This window comes from Rhipicephalus sanguineus, chromosome 10 (genome assembly GCF_013339695.2).
Source record: "Rhipicephalus sanguineus isolate Rsan-2018 chromosome 10, BIME_Rsan_1.4, whole genome shotgun sequence".
NCBI classification, from domain to species: Eukaryota; Metazoa; Arthropoda; class Arachnida; order Ixodida; family Ixodidae; genus Rhipicephalus; species Rhipicephalus sanguineus.
In genome coordinates this window covers 143,129,425-143,146,030 of record NC_051185.1, presented here as the reverse complement: position 1 = coordinate 143,146,030, position 16,606 = coordinate 143,129,425, and the positions used below count along the sequence as shown (strand labels likewise).

The 16,606-nt window shown below is 49.9% G+C and overlaps 1 protein-coding gene across 1 annotated transcript in view; it reads left to right on the top strand.

Annotated features, from left to right (window-relative positions):
- LOC119372526 (uncharacterized) overlaps nucleotides 1-14,739 on the top strand; it is a 32,605-nt gene extending 17,866 nt beyond the window's left edge. The window contains exons 4-8 of the mRNA XM_037643006.2: nucleotides 4,977-5,157; nucleotides 6,286-6,348; nucleotides 7,629-7,916; nucleotides 9,521-9,720; nucleotides 11,160-14,739. Of these exons, the coding sequence (XP_037498934.1) occupies nucleotides 4,977-5,157; nucleotides 6,286-6,348; nucleotides 7,629-7,916; nucleotides 9,521-9,720; nucleotides 11,160-11,799 (1,372 nt within the window). The 3' untranslated portion in view covers nucleotides 11,800-14,739. The remainder of the gene's footprint in view (nucleotides 1-4,976; nucleotides 5,158-6,285; nucleotides 6,349-7,628; nucleotides 7,917-9,520; nucleotides 9,721-11,159) is intronic.
- Nucleotides 14,740-16,606: the final 1,867 nt, after the last annotated feature.

Genomic DNA, 16,606 nt, shown 5'->3' with positions numbered 1-16,606 from the left:
TGCCTCTGACTTTTTTTCTGTATCGACTAGTCATTTGGCGGATAAAGGCCTGTGGCTAGCACACCCATTGAGGACGACACTGTGGATGTGCAATGTTGGCATTTCTTCAATGCGTGAGCCTTCTGAAGGAAACAAAAGAGAATCACAGAATAGATAAACGGAAAATAAAGGAGAGAAAGAAATGAACAGAGAGAGGGAGAACCTCGCTATTTAAGACCATGCTAATTAAGACCTTGCTGTTTAAAACCTTGTTAATTAGCTTATTCTAATTAAGACTGCGATAATTACCAACATGCTAGTTAAGGTGTTGCTAATTAAAAATATGCAATTTAAGGTCATGATGATTAGGACTTTGCTAATAATCTAGGTCGGCCACAAGCTGCGCTGTTAGTCTAGCCTTGCACTACTAGTGCAAGCTGGACCCATTTTAGTTTTGAAGGTGTCGTGTACCTGGGCCTCTTCTACCCGTATTCAGCAGTAAGGTAGTACGAATATTTCCGACCGAATTCAACTACCATATTACACGCATGGTTCTCGTTTATTACACGAGCACTGGTCAGCACTGTGGGATGTTGGCTTGGCTGAACTAAATAACTACTTATATTTAGCTAAGCACAACTTAATGATTGCTGGTGCTGGCTTGTACTGGCAGATTATTGAACAATGTGTGCAAGTCGTGATACACTACGATTACTATTGTCAAAATGACGGCAAATGTACTGTAGAAGAATTGATAGCTGGGCTAGTTGGTAATATTTCTTGAACATCTTGAAAACAACGCAAAAACGACAGGGTGCCTTAAGCGCTGTGGTGTGGCCTTCTATCTTCTTTTGTCCGTATCGTTTTTGCGCTGTTTTCAATCTCACTCTAACAACTGAGTTGTGAGACAGATTTTTTTATTTTAACACATGTCACAGTAGAGTACTCGTGTGCTTTAGCGCCTACACAAAGCGTATCGAGTGTTGCAGTGCGACTTGTTTAAAAATAAGGTGATTTTGCGCAAGGAAAGCCACTGGGTGAGAGACAGACATTAATAAATGAATGGTAGAAAATCTAACCAGAACACATGTGGGATAATGAATAACGTTCATAAAAGACGATGGAGTGACCGGCATTGAGTGCTTCCACGCTGGGGAAACGGTTTAAGGAAAAGACGGGCATATAGTGACGAGGAGGATGATCATGGGGGTGGCTGCCGTACAGTCTATCGTTCCTGTACAACCTGCTCGGCGCATCCACCTTGGAGGAGTAACCTTATGACTGTATACAGCGCAGACTGACTAGCGTGCATGATACGCACAGCTGTTTTCGCCGTGCGGATGCTTGAGCAAAATAGCAGTTTCCGCAGGACGTGAAGTACTTGTCTCCAGCATTATCTCCTCCTTAAGACTTCACTACACAATACCCACTATTAAACCGTGATACTTCGGTACGGTCTGATCTTTTCACGTCCTCTCCCAAAGAACTAAAACGGATGTATGCGGCTTCTATATAGTATCTTATTGTAATATATATCTGTTTGATTTCGTTGACACTGACACGAAAGTGTGTGTAGAAACATGTTGAAGCATATGTATGCGCCTAATATGCAGATGCACCTTCATAAAAACAATTGTTTATTTTGTCGACGTTTCGACGGGAGCCCCGTCTTCTTCAAGGCATAACATAGCAGTATTTACAGCGTGTGCGTGTCCTCCTATATCATGTTAACAGTAGAGGGGAAAGGACGGAAAGGAAACAGGAGCTTAACAAGGAAGGGGAAAAAAGGATGTCTAGAGAGGATATTGCTTAATGCGAACATTGTGTTAGTTTAGGAAGCGATGCCATATTTTGACAACAATACAGCCTCCGTGCCCCCACCTTCCCCTAGACGGACAATGCAATGAGTCTAGTATTGCACCTTCCGGTGTAAGGCCACGGGTGGCGTTTTTGACGTCCTTCATTGAATTGGTGGGGTGGGGACTGAGCGTAGTGTTGCCGCGTTGTCGATATTCATTAAGCGCATTCGCTCCTTTTGGGATAGAAAAAGAGAATGGGGGGGGGGGGGGGACGGATTAAAAGCTTCTTAGTGTAATGACAGTTTAAGTACAGTGCTACAAGACGTAACCTTGCGGCAGCCGAAGTCGCTCTTCCACATTTAAGCCTTATATATATATATATATATATATATATATATATATATATATATTGTAATGACGAAGAACGACACCGGTGCTCTGGCGCGAGAGCAGGATGCGCGAAGAAGAGAAGAACGAGGGTCAGAATAGAACAGCCGGCCTAGCGTACGGGCGTTGTCTCTGTTCTCTCCATTACAATGGCGCAGTCGTCGAAAGGCTTCGGCGAACCCCGGCTGTTAGCTTAAGGCAACGCGTCTTCCAGAGGAACGCCGTCACGCTTCCTCGCTGATGGAACCCGCAAGTAGACCACCGCGGCAAGCATCTATCCCACCACCAGCGTACGGCGTCCAGGCTTCCATTGTGGTTCCGGGGAACTACTTGTCCGGTGACGCGCTACTTCGCGGCAACAATGCGCACGGGCTCCTCTCGCCCAGGGACGGCGTACATGCCTCCTCGCCACCACCTGCCAATCCGTCGGCGCTTCAGGCACCGTCCGTGGACGGCGTCCAGGCCTCCTCGGCGGCTCAAGCCTCCTTCATCGACGCCGCAGTGCCAGTTCACGACAAGCCATCGCACGGGTACCGGTTACCTCGGAACGCGGTTGACGCTTCCAACGGCAAGGACCCCGGGAATGCCGTCCACGCTTCCCGCAGCGACAACGGCTTACTGAGTACTCCATCGGCACCTGAGCCGCTTAGGGGTGCTGTGCAAGCTCCCTCGGACAAGGGCCCCTCCTCTGTGAGTACGCTGATGGTGTCCTACTCTTCAGACGTCACCACTGGCTCCACGCGCGGATCGCCCGAGAGCGCCGCCGAGCTTACCGCCACCATCACGCGACTCCGAGTCACGGTGAACGCCATGGCAGCGTCAATTTCCGTGCTGTGTCCTACCGCATTGCCAGCACTGCACTCGCTCAATGCCGCGTTGGCCGCCGCCGCCTCGCAAGACCATGAAGAGAGCTCACCCGAGAGCCGCAGAGAGCTGCGGTATGCTCTCACGCAGCTCTCTTACCAACTGGCCTGCTTAGTGTCGGCTCACTCTGGATTTTCACCTGGCATGTTACCATCGCCGGCTGCCTGCGAAATACCCGAGTTCCGCGGCTTTCAGGACCACGTCGGAAAGTGGGTGGCTACCATCAACGCTGTGGGAGCACGCGAAGGCTGGACAGACCAGCAGAAATGGTGGGTGGCCATCGGTCACCTTCGCGATGCCGCCAAGGCATGGCATGCCTACGAAGGCGTCCGGCAAGGATCTTGGCCGGAATGGTCAGCCAAGCTGTTGAGTCTTTTTCGCCCGCTATCTCATGCCTGCGACCACCTAGCTCAAGATCCACTGTCAGCCCCGGATGGGAGCTGTCAGACCCACAGTCTAGATAGTGCAGCTCAAGCCTTTACCACCCTGCCCTCCCTCAATGACCAAGATCCTGAAGGGCATCATCCCGACGGTGCAGGTGCGCCCTGCACCGACGTGCTCACTCTCATGTACCGAGTTCCTGAAGAGAACTGCCGCGATGGTACAGCTGTGTCCTGTACCTCATTCACAGCAAGCTTTGCGGAACGCACCACCACAGACACTGACGCAATCCGCAAGGCGGGCATCGCAGTCCAGATCTCAGACTCCGCGCCTGGACACATCTTACGACATACCTTGCTCCAGAGCAAGACCACCTGCGGGCCACCGAAGCCGATGACGGGGACCCCAAGCTCATCATCACTTGGAAACGTGGAGATTCCGGCTCCTCTAGTGCCTGACACGCGTGCAGCGCACAAGCCGAACGAGCCCATGACAGCAGATGGTCACCTTGCGCCGAGTGGGAACCGGGGAGACCCCCCGGAGGCCGGGAGGCCCATGGAGGCCAGGGAGACCAACACAGCTGCAGACATTGAAGACATGCCTCTGCAATCTAAGTGTTACGCTCCCGCGACGCCAACGCAAGACGTTTCCTTGCATACACGTCTGTCACCTCTGTGCGACGCTAAAGTTATGGACACTGATGACTCGGCAGCGCTGAACCTTCTCCCAAGGTCGCGCAACAAGGGTCATCCACTAGCGGCATTTCCTGCCGCTCAGCCTGTTAAGTCACAGCGTGACCAAGGCCTTCAACGACCACCCCGACACAGCCAATGTCGCCCTCCGGAATGCTCGGCAGCTCGGCAGGACAAGTCGCGGCGTATACAACACCGACCACCACGACACAGTCAATGCCGCCCGCCTGAACTACGTTTCACACCTCATGAAACCACGTCACTGCGTGGCCGAGATCGGCCACCTAGATGCAGCCAGTGCCGCCCACCAGAGACACTGTCGGCAGCTGCGGCCGCTCGCAGTCGTGGCCGAGTGTAATGACGAAGAACGACACCGGTGCTCTGGCGCGAGAGCAGGATGCGCGAAGAAGAGAAGAACGAGGGTCAGAATAGAACAGCCGGCCTAGCGTACGGGCGTTGTCTCTGTTCTCTTCCATTACAATATATATATATATATATATATATATATATATATATATATATATATATATATATATGTGTATATATATATATATATATATATATATATATATATATATATATATATACATATATATATATATATATATATATATGTGTGTGTGTGTGTGTGTGTGTGTGTGTGTGTGTGTGTGTGTGTGTGTGTGTGTGTGTGTGTGTAGATTTGCATAAGTGTGTATATACGTATATGTTCACATGTGATATTGCATCGCTGCCGAATGAAAGGGATGTGGACTCGTCAAGCTGTTCGAGGACAGCTTTTATTCTACATTCCCACCATCTGTATTTTGTAACTATACGGGGTGGCAAAAATAAACAATTTCAATTTCAACTACGCCTTCTCTGGTGGTCGCAGGCCCGCCCTGTCTCGTCTCGTGGTGGCCGGCGCCTGCTTCGTGGTGCTGCTCGTGCTGCCCCTGGTGGCCGAGTCGCAGGCCGGGACTCTCTTCGACGCCCGGATGTTGCTCGTCGCGCGACTCGCGTCGCTGGCCGCCGCCTGCCTGGCCATCCTCGCGGCTCTCGTCGCCTTCCCATGGGTGAGCAAGCTTCGCGAGCTCACCCCTGCTGATGAGCTCACCGTTTACGGAGAGTGAGCACACCCTTCAAGAGAAAGCCGGCACTCCACTGACAGAGAGGGTTGGTCGTACAACGCCCCTCCAACCACAGAGTTTCCTACAATACTTACTAAAGGGAACTCTGGCGCTAGTGTCTATGGGAGCTGCAACGCATGGCGCTTCAAGCAGCATGGGAATGATGGGTAGTACACGGATTTGTCTAAACTTCGTTCTTTCGGCTCCGTTTGGCTCCGCGTCGCCTGCATCCGCTTAGTCCCAAAACGAAGTTCAGCAAAAGTCACCAGTTCCACTTCACCACTTTAACCTTTTAGGCTCACCGATTTAAATCTAGTCACGAAGTTCACAACGATCCATTCTTTTATCCGAAAGAAAACAAAAACACAGCAATAAACAAAGTCATAAGAACGTTAGAAGCCCGCAAGTATGAAGACTAGGCAAATCCGTGTACTACCCATCATTCCCATGGTGGCTGAACGATCGCAGCGCCAGAGTCCCCTCTAGTTAATTTTAGGAAACTCTATGCCTCCAACCAGTACCCACGAGGCTTATCGTGAAAGAGTAATTTACTAAAACTAGAAAAATTGTTTTCCTTTGTGTCCCTTTAGGGGTAAGATCGAATCGTAGAAGACTTTTTTATCAGCAAAGGACAACACAAACAGCGCAATAAATTAATTCTTGTGCCCACCAGTGTCAAATCCTTTCGTCAGATATTTTTGTGCACAGCAGGTGGTCGGATTCATTGAAAAGGTTTCTAGCGACGCCTATTCTTATCGTACACGTGAGAGCTCGCTGTTGTGGGCAGTAATACTTTTGTAGTCATATAAAGGTGGGGACGTCACCCATGGGACAACAGAACACTCTTAAGGATGCACAAAATTCTAGAGTGCACTACTTGGGTTGCTTGTGTATCAGCACTCTTCTTAATGTTTTGTGACGAGTAAATTGAGACTCCACTTGTTATATTTCTTGTATATTTGTATTTCTTTGTGACACGTAAATTTAAACTTCAGGCGAGGTTACTATAAGCTATACGAGTGGCTTATGATTGTTGGGTTACAACGTGTTGATGTTTTCTTTTTCTGCTCGCAGCTTCGAAGAGTGGCACTGAGATCGCAAGATGCCCTGCTGTGCTCGGCCTTGGCAAAAATGCAGGTGAGAAGCATGCATTGCAATTACTTGGACGCGAGGCACTTCTATCACACTAAACATTTTTACACCCTTAAGAGTGTTAATGCCATTAACACCCTTTTTACACCTTTAAGGGTGTAAAATGTTTAGCGTGTACGCTGTAACTAACGAAAGTATAACACGCACTTACGACGACCGCAACTATTTGGCATCCGTCATCAGCTATATAAGTGACGCTTACTCCAGTCGGAGTTTGATCGTCAGAGCACGTCTGAATATATCTCATCCAGGGAAATAAAAATTCAGAGGCCTTCCATTGCTGCGAAGGTGGCAGCTAGCGTAGCTGGTACTCTGGTGGGTCTCGTATAGTGAATATTATACTCCAGTGAATTTATACATTATCATTATCGACTATAGTGAGCAAATAAGGACGCATGCACTCAAAGATCCCGGTGTTTCTCTTGTGCATGACGCATATTATCACGTCATCGGTGGCCAACGGCGGTCTCAAAACGAACGCCTGTAGTACATAAGAAACCCCGTTGTTTCGAAAGGATACAAAAATGGCACGACGTTCGTATGTTATGCAAGTGGTCTTGTCTTTGGGGCAGAATAATTGACGTCATTCTGACATGTTGGCGAAATCGCACCCCATTATGTTTACTTTTACCTATGTCCATTTTATCGACGCAAAAACGCTGGACTTGTCGAGTTGATCGGTTTGCAGATAATTGTTGTAATTGCAGATAATTGTCCGCGGACGCGATCTGCCAGAACCTATACGAAGCTTCGCTGCAAAATCGTTGGCATTTTCGCGCTGTTGCGCCCACAAATCAAATCAAACGCCTCCTAGCGGCTGTTGTGTCATGTAAGAGGGTAGGAAGTTCGTTAAGCTTACATGTTCGCAGGTGTCTGGCGAAGGGGCTACGGGACACTGGAACACTTGTTCTCACCGAACAGATAACTGGTTAAAGCATTCCGTCATACAGGTAACTCTTCAGCACTCCGTCCATTGCGTTGTCAACAGAGGAATTCGACTATCTACATAAACAAAAGCCACGTGTGAGCGGGCGGGATAGGCGGCGGTGAAATTCTTTCGAGAAATTTGCCGGTGACGTGGCACCTGCATGTGCGCAGTGAAATTTATATATCCGTCCTTTATGTCGATTAAAAATAAGTTGAAGTCTAGAGGCCGTCTTGTGTCGTTTTGTGGTCTTTGTGCGTGTTCGCTAGTATTATGGAAGCACACTTTCACACTTTCTTCGCATAGTTAGCTATCCCCGCTCTCTCTTTCTGCGACGCAGGATGATGCGGCTGAGGTGCCGAGGCGGCTGCCGCGTCCCATGGCCCGGACCACCCTGCGTGCGGCCCTGGCGGCCACCCTGTTAGGCCTGGCGCTCACCTTGCTGTTGGGTCACGCGGCTCTGCACGCTGGTCAGGCTGCCCACCCGCGCTGGCTGTGGTGGACCTGCCGGGGCCTCACGCTGCTCGCCGAACTGTGCGCCGACGCCTGCCTGGCGTTCGCGGCGTCCAGGCCCGCGGCCCGGTGTCACGCGCCGGTGCCGACCACGGCCACGCTGCTCACGCCACCCGTGAGTTGACCACGGTCGCCCATCTAACCAGTGATTAGAGTCTTTTAGCAAGTTACGGAAATACGGTACGGAAGTACGGTACGGTATTAGACAGCTTTAGTTTCACGTACGTAGAGGCTTTGCGTACGTAGAGCTTCTACGTGTAAGCAGTGCGCATGCGCAGAACATAGCGGCCGCGCGCTGGTCTCACGGACGTGCGTGAGATTCGATTCTTTGAGTGCGTTTCTTGCGCACGTAGACAGCTTCGCGCTGAGTTTTCGCGAGATCGCGAAGAAGCAATATCTTGTTCGTCATCTCGCGATAGACGGATGTACGTCGTCCCTATTGGCGACCGTCGCGTACGTGTAACTAAAAGCGTTTCAGATGGCATGCACGTAACGTGCGTGGGCATTTCACGTTTGCGTACGGGAAGTCCCTATACGTACGTGGAACTAGAACTGTCTATTATCGCATACCGCTGCTTCTTTCTCGCTCGTTGTGCTTTAGTCGCTCCCTGTTCCAGTAACAGTGCGTACCCCGAACGACAGGTTCCTCGTTAACAATGCGTAGGCTGTCTGTCGCGGTGGTGTAGCAGTTACGGTGCTCGGCTGCTGACCCCAAGGTCGCGGGTTCGATCCCAGCCGCGGCGGTCGCATTTCGATGGAGACAAAATGCTAGAGGCCCGTGTACTGTGCTATGTTAGTGCACGTTAAAGAACGCCACATGGTCGAAATTTCCGGAGCCCTCCACTACGGCATGCTTCATAATGTTATGGTGGTTTTGGAACGTAAGACCCAGATAATATTATTAACAATGCGTCGGCTGACAGGCAACAATGAGGCGTGACAGCTATGTTTGCAAAAAGCATTTGTAATTTGTACTGTTGGCGTACCTTCACTGGAATTAGGAGCGGTAAAAGCACAACGAGCGAGAAAGGAGGAGCGGTGCGGTAATACACCGTACCGTATTTCCGTACGGTGTTACCGTAACTTGCTAAAAGCCTATTTATCCCGCAAACATCACGAAAATTGGCGGGACAACACATGGCCAAGTTGCGAAGAAAGCCATCGATACGGCACTAGTCGGTTTCTCTTTCCTGAACGTTCTCTCTTGTTGGGTGTGTGTGTTCGCTAGACTTCATGATGCAATCGTGCCGATCGTCCAGCACAGTGTGCTTGACTTCTATGGAGGTTCTACTTCAATGCACCAAACATCATTCTTGAATGAAATTGGAGTTCGATCGTAAAAGAGTTCAGGCGCGCTACTTAAAAATACTGAAAATTGAAGAGGCAAGACCACAATCCGGAGGATGGTGGGTTGATTAAAATATGCTTTAAAGCCATGCTCTCCTATTTTCGGACGGGCAGCTCTGTTGCATATTTACCCCCACTGTGGTGTAGTGGTTATAGTGCTTGACTGCTGACCCGAAGGTCGCGGGATCGAATTCCGGCCGTGGCGGTCGCATATCGATGGAGGCGAAAATGCTTGAGGCTCGTGTACTTAGATTTAGGACCAGCTCAAAATTTCCGCAACCCTCCACTACGGCCTCCCTCATAATCATATCGTGGCTTTTGGACGCAAAACCCCAAAAAATTCTTTTTATAACATCTGTTACATGTTTACAGGGCTTCGCGTCCGACTCGTTCGGAAGGCCCGGAGGCCACCGCTGCGGCGCCATCGGAAGCCGGGGCGACCCGAGCGAGGCGGCCGCCCTGTGCGACTCCCAGTCGCCGGCCAAGACGGGTCTGCTGGGACAAGCGACGCTGCAGCGGACGGCCCTTCTGTTCCACGACCAGTGCGTGTCCAGCAGCGTCTCTACGTCCAGGTAAATCAGCTCCTTCATTCGTGGCACCCGGTACGAAAAACAAGAGGGCTTTTAAAGAAATACTGAAATGCCTTTGAAGATTGTTCACGAGTACAGACGGGTCCACTGTTATAGAGAACACTTGCGTGCAGGGCATGTTTGGATTTCGCTCCCTTGCAAAAACATAGCGGCTTAGATTTGCATAAAACTACTGGTGGTTGACAGTTCAGCCTCTTTTTGACAGACTCGTGCAGTGCATGAACAACGTTTCCCTGTCCACTTGCTGTTAGAGGGCCGGCAAAATGAAAGGTGCTCGTTTTAACAGTGGACCGTACATCCCTCGTAACTAGCTCCCCCAATAGGCGCGCATTTTTATGCAACGTAATGTCGAGTTTGTGTAGTCTGGGTGATTCCTGGATGGCGCCAGGATGTTTCTCGGAAGAGGAGGGGGATGGGCGCTGAGTCACCACTGGAGGACCTGTGTCTGTATGTCCAGCTTTCCGGAGTTTCGCATGGGAGCAGACTAGATCGACAATCTTTGCCGCTATGATCAGTGGGTTCATGGCGCTGTAGGCGCCCTGGTACCATAGGATGCCAGGCATAAAACGATGCACTACAACACCGATATGCGTACATGCATGAAGCTGCCCCCAGCGTTAAAGGACCTAATCTCGAAAGATGTTCCCTGTCCACACCACTGGCTATCGTGAGTTCGATATTTCGCTTTTATAGCAAATGGCGAATAACCGCACAGTCAGAATTGCGGTGTGGGGCGCTCGTTTGTTTCTAAGGCGGAAATTTAGGAAATTACAATTGCCCGGTGCTACGAGTAAGATCGCAGAAATATAGATGACAGTGCAGTTTCGCTTTCTCGTCAAATATGCGTCAATGCTTATTAAGAAAATGCAGGGAATACATTTGCATAATAGTCTGTACAATCGTTTTCTCCCTAAATCAGGCGTGAGATTTTTTCCCAAATCTGAATGGAACAAGATTGGACTACGGACTTCGACAAAAGGGAACGACGGCCTGTTAGTTTCTCGTAGAGCTGTCACGCTCGCCAGACATGGTGGAAATAGCTGTACCGCCACACTCTGGGCGTTTCATATCGTCCTTCTTAATTTTTTTAATTGCGTTAAATGCATAGGCGGTAAATTCTTATAGCATATGAGCCGCGGTGGGCCGCTGCCTTGCGCAGCCCCAGCCTCGGCGACCAACTTTGGGCTGTCCAGCAGGCCCGCGAGGCGGCGGTGAGGCAAGGCCTCGACGTCCCCACGTGGGAGACCTAAGGCCCGGTCGGCGAAAGCTCTGCAGGACTATCAATAAAGTTGTTACCAACCAATGAGCGCATGCATGCTCAATACTGCACTGCAGCTACAGGCCATGATAATCATGTTCGTGCTATTATTACGACTTTATACGTAAAGTGCGATCTCGAGACACGTGATACGACGTTGCAGGTTCTGCTCGGCTGCCGGCGGAAGCCGCGACGGCACCAGCAGCGACGAAGATGGCGACGACGCCTCGCACCGAGCGCTGGCCGGATCCACGGCGCCGGGCACAGTGGACGGCTCGCCCTGGTCTCAGGCCCACAGCAGCGCCTCCTTCCGGCGACTGGGCAGCAGCACGTGCAGCTCCGAAAGCGCCGCTCACAGCTTCGACCTCGCCTGGGGAGGAGGTTTACGGCCCCCACAGAGCCTCAGGCTCGACCTCAGCACGGGCCACCACCACCGGCGAGGCGTCGGTGCCGGCGACGCCAGCGAGGACGTCACGCCGGACTCGGCCGTCTACGTCGACCTGTCGCCGGAGCTGCGCCGTAGCGAGGGCCACTCCCTGGACAAGCTGCAGAGCAAGGGCTGCCCCTGCTGCGCCGCGCGTCGGCCCTGGCGGAGGACGGCGCTCCAGCGGTACACCCTGAGCGCCTCCCGGTTCTCGCTGAGCGGCTACGAGCCGCTGCGGAGAGACGACGACTGTCGCTGTTGCGCGGCGGACCACGCGACGGTCGACCCCTTGCGGCAAATGAAGACGTGCGCGGTGGCCAAGGAAGAGTGGCACAGGAACCTCCAGTCACTGCCTCCGCCGGCATCTTCGGCCTTTTGAGGAGGTCCGCGGAATCATCTGTGAAGCCACGGCTTTCTTGCGGGTCTTGAACTCACTGAGATCCGACATGCGGATCCCGAATGATCACTGCTCCGTTCGTTAGGAGGAACGGTTTCAGTGCATTCCAGAGAGTTCGAAAGTCCACCTAGAACTCCGAGAACGGCTTTTCATCGCCACAGTCAGCACCATGATGCCGTGAATGCATGAACAAATGCGTAGCGATCAATTTCGCTGCTTCTGGACGCTAGCGATCACATCGAGGCAAGACGAGCCCATGTGTCGACGAAAGACCCGAGTCTCTTGAGGCACCTCCACTTCGAGTGCATACCTTCAGCTCTACGAGCAGGGAGTATTGATGTGCTGCACTTTATGTGCTGCTTCCGTCACTTCTCTTGTCTCACGCCAGCGAAAGAAATCGAGTCACCTGACGGACCGCGACGGAGTCACGTTTTACAAGATGAAGTACGTGGTGCGGACTGTTACAAGTGCGTCTTCGCGGCTGTGGTCGGCAAAACATGGCTTTCGACGAGTGCGCGCACGCTTGCAGGAACATGCCGATCCTAAGGCGCGCCAGAAGAAAGCCAGGCAGTGAAAGAGGCATACATGTGTTACAAAACAGTGGTGACCACGACTACCTTTCATGACTGATGTGGACCCAGTGTACGTAGTCGTCCTGTACGCGATATGTGTTGTAAATTACACGAGACAAAACTGTCCCGCGTTTTCGCGCACACAGCATGCCGCGCCCTTAATTCATTCCGTTTGCCAATAATGACATATCAAAGCGAACGACTCGCCTGGGGCGTCGCGCTAGCACATCGTGTACAGCGTGCACACAGCTATCCGGAGCAAGAAATACTCAACCTGCACAATCGGTCTCATTCCACGAATGTTGTTTTATGCGTCTTCAATCCTGATGTTCATCACTCGACTTAGGGCAGGACACCAAAGTACGGATGTATTGGTGTACCTCTGCCCTTTGCTCATTTTATTCCACCTACACTCCAAGAAACAAGAGTACATGTTACTCATTCTGATGAGTCCTGACTTTTCATATATGTAATTCTCTTTAAAGACGCACGTTAACCCTGTTGGAGAGTCTTACATCCCACGACACTTTGAGGAGAGTATAATAATTTCCAAAAGGAAATTAACGTGTATTTATAAGGAGGCTTATATATGTGACAAGTCTGGACTCATCAAGAAGTGTAAACATACTCCCTTTTTTTTTCTTAGAGCGTACACTGATTATGTGTGCTCGCCCTCTAACAATTACGATAAAATGGTTCGATTCGTTATCATTTGCAAGGATCAGATTATGTTTGTTTCCGTTCTTCAGTTTTGCCAAAACTCCACGAGAATGTCGTGCTGATTTTGATCACGCGCACATCAGCTAAAGCCGTAGCCAAAGCACCTGTTCAGAGCAGCTCCTTCTCTGTGCTTTTTTTTTACCCGTGAACTGTTATGTATGTGTTAAACTCCGGCGTGTCAAAGGTTCGGAGCGCTGTGTTGAGAAGATCGGCAAGGACCACAGAATACAAAAAAAAACTAAAGCAACTCTAATGCATGACCCAGGGTCTAAGAGTGGCACTCGCACCTCGGCGTTCGTGTTCTATGTGGTATTGCTTGAGTTAACGTCGTGTTCCTTGGTCAACATCGTGTTTCGTCGCACTGCCGAAGCGGATCTGGGAGCGCTTGTTTTGGCAGCGCTCGCCCCGTGTTGTTCTTCCCCCTTTTGTCTCTAGGTTTTCGCGCTGTTTATTACTATGGATCTCGGAGGCCGCGTAGAAAGAAGCTCGTGGTTCCGATCTTCCCTGCCAGGTGCCGCAACGATCCCAGCTGCTCCCAACAAAACCACCTGCTCTCTCAATGAACTCATTCAGTTAATCGTCATTAATTATCCTGACAGTTAATTGTCCCTATCTTAAGTAAACTTATGCTACCATATATGGGTCCAATATGACTCCTAAATTGAACAAGAACTATCGATTATGCGCAGTTCTATTTTTTAGAATGCTTTTTCTGAATATTCTTAAAGCCGGAAGTAAAGTATTCGGCCGGAAGTCCTTGAAAGAGAAACAGTGCTGTTAATCGTTGCTTGTGCCACTAAAACAGGGGACGTCACAGCACGGTTAATAATAATACCTGGGGTTCAACGTCCGAAAACCACGATATGAGAGACGCCGTAGTGGTGGGCTCCGAAAATTTCGACCACCTAGGGTTCTTTAACGTGCACCTAAATCTAAGTACACGGGCCTCAAACATTTTCACCTCCCCCGAAAATGCAGCCGCCGCGGCCGGGATTCGATCCCACGACCTTCGGGTCAGCAGTCGAGCGCCATAACCACTAGACCACCGTGGCGGTTAGTGGTTAAACTCGGCAAGCCTAAAGGCGAGAAACAGGGGAAAACATGAACAGCACAAGCGTTGATTCGTTTCTCGATTAACTTCCAAAAAAAAAAGAAAAAATAACGTGCATGTCGACATCAAGTGAAAAAAAAAAAAAAAGTCGTGCAAAGACTGCCCATGGACAATTGTACACGTGTGTCACCTCTTTCGGGATAAAAATGCAGATGCGAGTCGATGTTCCCCTGCTTCTTTTTGTATCGTCACTCGTCCATGTGCGTGCTGCATTTAAAAGCCATACACTGATTGTACAAGTCAGACACGCTGTTACGTGCAATGAGCGAGTCGTGGTATTTAAAATTATAACCGAGGAGCACTGCTCCAACCGCTTCATCCGTTCTTTTCCTTACTATTTCATTAAACTTTTTTTTTCTTCTTGGCAGTAGTCAAATATGGTCGATACAAAGAAGCCGCTTTCGGGCCTGTTACAAATGTAAATGGACAACCGCTACAATAAAAAAAAAAATGTCGTAGTGTCGCGTCATGCATTGGGTGCAAAACAAAAGCAGCTACACAGCACATCAGCCGAGGTAGAAACAAAAAGCAAAAGTGAACAATAAAGCGGAACCGCAGTCCTTGAAAGGCGTGTTGGCATTCGACACGGCTGACTACGAAGCGCCGAAGCGTGAGAACGGCATGCGGCATTGAGGTAGGTGTGTTTACACACACCTTACGGGTCCAACTTACGATGCCCATTTGAAGGAGCACACTCACTGTGCCATTAGCTGGTGAAATGAAAATGTCTGTCTAAGAGCATCAACTTAAGCGTGTTCCGTATTCTACCATCGTGTATGCAGATTTGTATTTATACTGGTAGTGCGAAGGAAGCTATTCGGCGCTGCTATAACTCAAGCACCGAGAGAATCGTGGCCAGTGCGTTAACTTTCGTCTGATTCCTCAACATGAAATCTATCGCGAGGACATATTTCGCACCTTCTATTATTATTGTCCGAGTCATCGTTCCAATCGCTGGTTTGAAATGCACGCCTTTATTAAGGTTGGTTTAGCACTGCTCCCTATAAATTCGTACATCCCTACACAGTGCCCGATGTGCCACGTATACGCGGCGTCTCTGAGGTCTAACTCATCACCGATCGACGTAACGTACAGGGACTGTCAAAAGTTCCGAGGCCACTATTTCATGTATTCGTATGACAGCGCGACCTGAGGACTTTTGACTAGCCCTGCACGTCACCACATTCTGCCCCTTCGTACCTCCCGGACATGTGCACCATAGTCGCTTTGGTCAGTGGTGTAACCTTGCGACAGGTGCCGTCGAATATGTTCTGGGAGTTGCTATAAGTGCGCAGCAACAATTAAAAAAAATCACTGGGTCAATGTTTCTCCTGTTCGGCTGCGTTGTAGCATCTCGATTCGATTTCACGGAAGAGATACTAACGCTCTATTCGCCGGTGAGGCAGAAATATTTACTGAGTCTCAACCATTGCTCGCATCATCTTGAAAAACGTGCCTAGAAAGAGGAACTGCGGGCCCCCAAAAAACAGACAGGGGTCACATGCGCGGACTTAATTGAACAGGGCGTTCACTCAAAAAAAAAAAAACGAAAAGAAAACAGGAAGAAGGATGATTATAAAGTACAAAACAAAAGCTACAACGAGAAAGCAAACGAGAACAGTGTGCATCTGTCAACCTGACATCCACATCACTCCGATGTATACACGATAGATGAAATGCCGTGATTCAACATTGAACATACACGATACAAAACAAGTCGAATGTGGACGTGTTTCGCCACATATTTACGTAGAGCCTTAATTGTCCACGTCGCGCATGAGAGCTGATTTTGCACGTTTCTTTGTATACATATACATACTCGTGGCGTTATATGGCAAGCGCATCTGAAAATTCCGTGCGGTGGCGTAGATCTGGATCTATCTTGAACCAGGCGCACGCAAAAGAAACCGCACTCAAGACGCAACACAAGCCCGCCACGGTGGTCTAGTGGTTATGGTGCTCGACTGCTGACCCCTCCCCCTCCCCGCCTCCCCCTTCCCCGTAATTTTTACAATTTGTATGTGTACATTGCCACGTGGTCGTGACGGCGAAGAAGACGGCACTCGGGCTATTAAAGATGAGACCCTTTATTTAGGCGAAGTTGTGCCCGGGAAACGAAAAGTGAAAGTACAAGCAATACACGCTGTGCACTGACAGCGGCGAACAGAGCGTCAGCCATCGATAATCTGATCTGCGGTAAGGCGTGTCGCACTTATACATGTGGCATCGAACATTCGAGCCTTATCGCTGGTGACCGTGTTAGTTCCAGAATAATTAGAATAACAGAGAGCTGAGCTAGTTGGTAATTATTCATTCTTGTGTCCGTGTTTGCACGCGCCTTGTCTTTCCAAAATAAATTCCATTGTTCGCGTCTGCGCGCTCAAGC